General features: G+C 40.2%; 1 protein-coding gene across 1 annotated transcript; it reads left to right on the top strand.

The window, feature by feature from the left end:
• The first annotated feature begins 2,178 nt into the window (after nucleotides 1-2,178).
• GCNT1 (glucosaminyl (N-acetyl) transferase 1) lies at nucleotides 2,179-3,502 on the top strand. The gene has a single exon (XM_060154959.1). It carries the CDS (start codon nucleotides 2,194-2,196, stop codon nucleotides 3,478-3,480), a length of 1,287 nt encoding a protein of 428 aa, XP_060010942.1. The 5' UTR covers nucleotides 2,179-2,193; the 3' UTR covers nucleotides 3,481-3,502.
• The last annotated feature ends 921 nt before the right edge of the window (nucleotides 3,503-4,423 follow it).

The raw sequence follows: 4,423 nt of genomic DNA, 5'->3' as shown, positions 1-4,423 counted from the left end.
GCCAGACTTGTGTTTCTCTACGTGCCCTGTAATTTTTTGTTGTTGTTGAAAGTGGACATTTTATAATGCATCAACTTTAGAAATCAGACCTCTGCTCCTGCCCAGCCCAGGGTTTATTGTTGTTATGGACCTTCTTGGGTTAATTTTGTAAATCTGTGTTCTTTATTGCATGAGGCAACTTAAGTCTCCGTTCAGTTAGCTTAGAAGCTGACTAATAATGATTAGTCAGAGATTTTCTTAAATGCCTTAAGCAGAGATTGCTTAAGGGTATAACTTTGTTTAGGGATCTGATGTGTTAATAGTTCAGATGTATAAGTATTTTAGCAGAATCTTCCAATGTTTGCTTTCCAGTAGAGGTTTGGAGTAGGGTGGTAGACAACATAGTTGGAGGAAGATGAGATAAGCAGCTAATTCAATTGCAGGATTGTCTTTAATGGACCAGTGAGCATTGGGAATCCTCACAGCCGCATAGGATATGTTGGATTTTCCAATCATATAGGACCGTTAAGCTGTTCCTTGGCACACATGTTGGGAAATGCTCTTAGAGTTTTCTCTGAAAAAGTTCAACCTAAATTGTGGGATGTCTTCAAACCTGTAGCAGTCCACAAACATAGCCTAAAAAAAAAAAAGACTGGAGAGAAGGTTTTAAAAGAGAAATCAACGAGCCATCATTTTGAAGAAAAAAATGGATATGACCAGCCATCATTTTGAAGAAAAAAGTGAATATGTCGAATTAGTTTACCAGTATGCTTTCTGAGTGTGTGTGTATACTTACGTGGGCATATATATCCCTTCACAAATTTTTCTTTTTGTTTCACGTGTTTTGTTTAAAAAAGACTCATGGGACATAACAGCATTGCTGGATGCCTGGTACATTTAAGAAACCTGACTGCATAAGAAGCACTCTACATGGGCAGAGGATGTTACCTGGAATCAGAGCACTAAATGATCCCGACTTTTCTTGATTTAAATGGTAAAAAGTCTAACTACTTTTTGTAACATTACTCTGTACAAATGATGGTCAGTTATTTATTTTGATTTGTATTATTAATATTCACAATTTGTTTCCCAATTAAATATTTAAAAGTTTTAGTGCTAATTCTGGTGTTAAAAACTTTTCAGATCTCTATAAATCTGGTTTTGAGACAATTGATAGTTTTGCCTTTCTTTGTTAGAACCAATTGCCGAGTAATAAAATTGACTTTTGAAAAGAAAACAATATCTGTATATTTGTAAACATTTTACATAATAAAAGTGGGTTACGTTCCTGGAATTTGAATATAGACAAAGGGTCTTTCATAAGTTACAATTTGCATACAAGTGTTGTTTTTCAGCTAGGCTGTTTCTCTATTTTGGATTATGTATGTCTTCTCTTCCTGTGGTGCCTGGTATGGAACTGAACAAAGTGAGGTCAACCCAAAACAGTTCCAAATCTGACCTGGTTTCACCTGAGCCTTTCTGTTCCAGTTTGAAAATCCAGTTGACCCGCTTTTCCTTCAAAGATTCTTAGAAGCCACAGCCATTTCTGAGTGTCTCCTTAAGTGTACTCCCACTCCTAAGCTGGTAAAGAGCAGAGTGGATCTGATCTCTTCAAATAGTTGGGGCTGCTGACACCAACTGATGGACATTAATGGATGTGTCAGGAGGAACCCAGATTAGGAATGATTTCAAGGCAAGGGGTGCTAATTAGCACTGGCACAGGATCAAAAACTCACCAACTATGGAGAATTCAATAACTATAGCCTAGGTCTTCAACTGTGTTTTGCACCTCAATATACCTGAGAGGTAAAATGTTGATTGTAGGATATTCTAGCATATCCCTGTACTCAGCTTTTTTAAAAAGACAATCTGGCATTGATACCGGAGATGATGGGTATCCTATAACACTACTTCCTCTCCTCTGATTGACCCACTTTGTTTTTGTCTTAAACATCTGACCTCATAGCAGAGAGAACAGTTTTTGAACCTGAGAAGATGTCATGAAACACTGTATTTTTTTTATATATATATATATATATATATGTATGTATCCTTTCTATTTTTCTTTTAGTGCTGCCCTCCATTTCAAGATGCCTTTGCATTTCTGATAAATGCAAGCTGACAAATCTCCAGGCCACCACAGAGGGGAAATCATTACTGCTTGAAGCCTGGAAGACTGTCCTTAATAAATCCAAGTCCCCAATTGTTGTTGAAATGCTGAGGAAGTTGCGGAGGAGGAAACTTTTTTCTTATCCCACTAAATACTACGTCTTCCTTCTTGTTTTTTCCCTGGTCACCTTCTCTGTTTTAAGAATTCATCAAAAGCCTGAATTTGTAAATGTTGGACATTTGGAGCTGCTTGAAGAGAATCCTAGTAGTAATATTAATTGTACCAAAGTTCTACAGGGTGATGTAGATGAAATCCAGAAGGTAAAGCTTGAGATTCTAACAGTGAAATTTAGAAATCGCCCTCGATGGACAAACTATGACTACATAAACATGACCAGTGATTGTGCTTCTTTCATCAAGAAGCGCAGATATATTGTAGAACCCCTTAGTAAGGAAGAGGCAGAGTTTCCAATAGCATATTCTGTAGTGGTTCATCACAAAATTGAAATGCTTGACAGGCTCCTGAGGGCCATTTATATGCCTCAGAATTTCTATTGCATTCACGTGGATACAAAATCAGAGGAATCCTTTTTGGCCGCGGTGATTGGCATTGCATCCTGTTTCAGTAATGTCTTTGTGGCCAGTCAGCTGGAGAGCGTTGTGTATGCATCTTGGAGCCGGGTCCAGGCTGACCTCAACTGCATGCAGGACCTCTACCGAATGAACGCAGACTGGAAGTACTTGATAAATCTCTGCGGTATGGATTTTCCTATTAAAACCAACCTGGAAATTGTCAGGAAGCTCAAGTCGTTAATGGGCGAGAATAACCTAGAAACGGAGAGAATGCCATCCAATAAAAAAGAAAGGTGGAAAAAGCATTATGCAGTCGTGAATGGAAAGTTGACAAACATGGGGACCGACAAAATACATCCTCCTCTTGAAACACCTCTGTTTTCAGGCAGTGCCTATTTTGTGGTCAGTAGGAGGTATGTGGAGTATGTGCTCGAGAATGAAAAAATACAAAAGTTTATGGAGTGGGCAAAAGACACATACAGCCCGGACGAGTATCTCTGGGCCACTATTCAGAGGATCCCCGAAGTCCCAGGGTCACTGTCCTTAAGCCATAAGTACGATATGTCCGACATGCAAGCAATTGCCAGGTTTGTCAAGTGGCAGTACTTTGAAGGTGACATTTCCAAGGGCGCCCCCTACCCGCCGTGCAGCGGCGTCCACGTGCGCTCCGTGTGCGTTTTCGGAGCGGGTGACTTGAACTGGATGTTGCGCGTGCACCACTTGTTCGCCAACAAGTTCGACACGGACATCGACCTCTTTGCCATCCAGTGTTTGGATGAGCATCTGAGGCATAAGGCCCTGGAGACATTAAAACACTGACCCTTGGAGGCAGTTTTAGAAATAATCAGGAGGCATGAGATGTACCCCATTTGATTCTTCCACCTATAACTCTTCAAGCCAGAGAAGCTCTATGGTTTCTGCAGAGCAGGTCGGTTAGAGAGGTTGTAGCCTTCGGGCTTGACTTAGAGTTAGTGAGAGTGTAGGGCAGGTTGCAGGGCGTTGTGCGGGGGAGTGGGCCGGGTGGCTGGGGAAGAGGTTGAACGGAAGTTATCCTGTTAAAAGAACTCAGGGACTGAACAAAACCCGAAGGTTTGACCTGTGCCAAAATTACTTGGAGAGCTTTAAATATGATGGTTTTTCCTGATTTGAATAGATTTATAGCAACAGCCAACAATCAGGATGTAATTTATCTTGTAGACCACATTTGTTGAAAGAGAAATTTGACTTTATTCTAAATGATCTTTGTAAATGATTGACTTTCTGCTGTAACATTGCATTGTGTTGTGTATCTCTATATGCTGTCTCAGGGAACTTGCAAAAACGGGCTTGACTGAATGTGAATATTTCCCATTTATGCTTTTAACAATGTACATATGTTTTTAAACCCCCCCCGCCCCCGCCAAAAAAAAGACCTTATAGTTGATTCTATGAATCATCTTAGGTTATTTACAAAGTTATCTTTGATTATTATAGTGTCTACAGAGTAATACTCAATTTTTTTCAAATATGTCTTGCTTCTCCTCCTCCAGTCTCCCTAGACCCTGCTATCAAGCTGTACATAAACTTGTTTTCATAGTGCCCCATATTCCTAGTGTCCCATATTACAGCCTCAGTTCTCCTTTGTGATCCGATTGGCAGTCATTGGTGTGGAGAGCTAAGACAGAAAGGGTGAAGTGTAAGTATGGCAGAGGGGAGGAGGAGTCATATGTCGATAATCTCTGAGGCCTATGATGCAGCAGTCGGTACTATCCCCAGAAATTAA

Source organism: Lagenorhynchus albirostris, chromosome 7, assembly GCF_949774975.1.
Source record: "Lagenorhynchus albirostris chromosome 7, mLagAlb1.1, whole genome shotgun sequence".
Taxonomy (NCBI): Eukaryota; Metazoa; Chordata; class Mammalia; order Artiodactyla; family Delphinidae; genus Lagenorhynchus; species Lagenorhynchus albirostris.
Note: the sequence above shows the minus strand (reverse complement) of the source record. Positions and strands in the feature narration are given on the sequence as shown.

Coding starts and splice junctions, on each gene's coding strand:
- GCNT1 (XM_060154959.1), top strand. CDS start 2,194: ATGCTGAGGAAGTTGCGGAGGAGGAAACTTTTTTCTTATCCCACTAAA.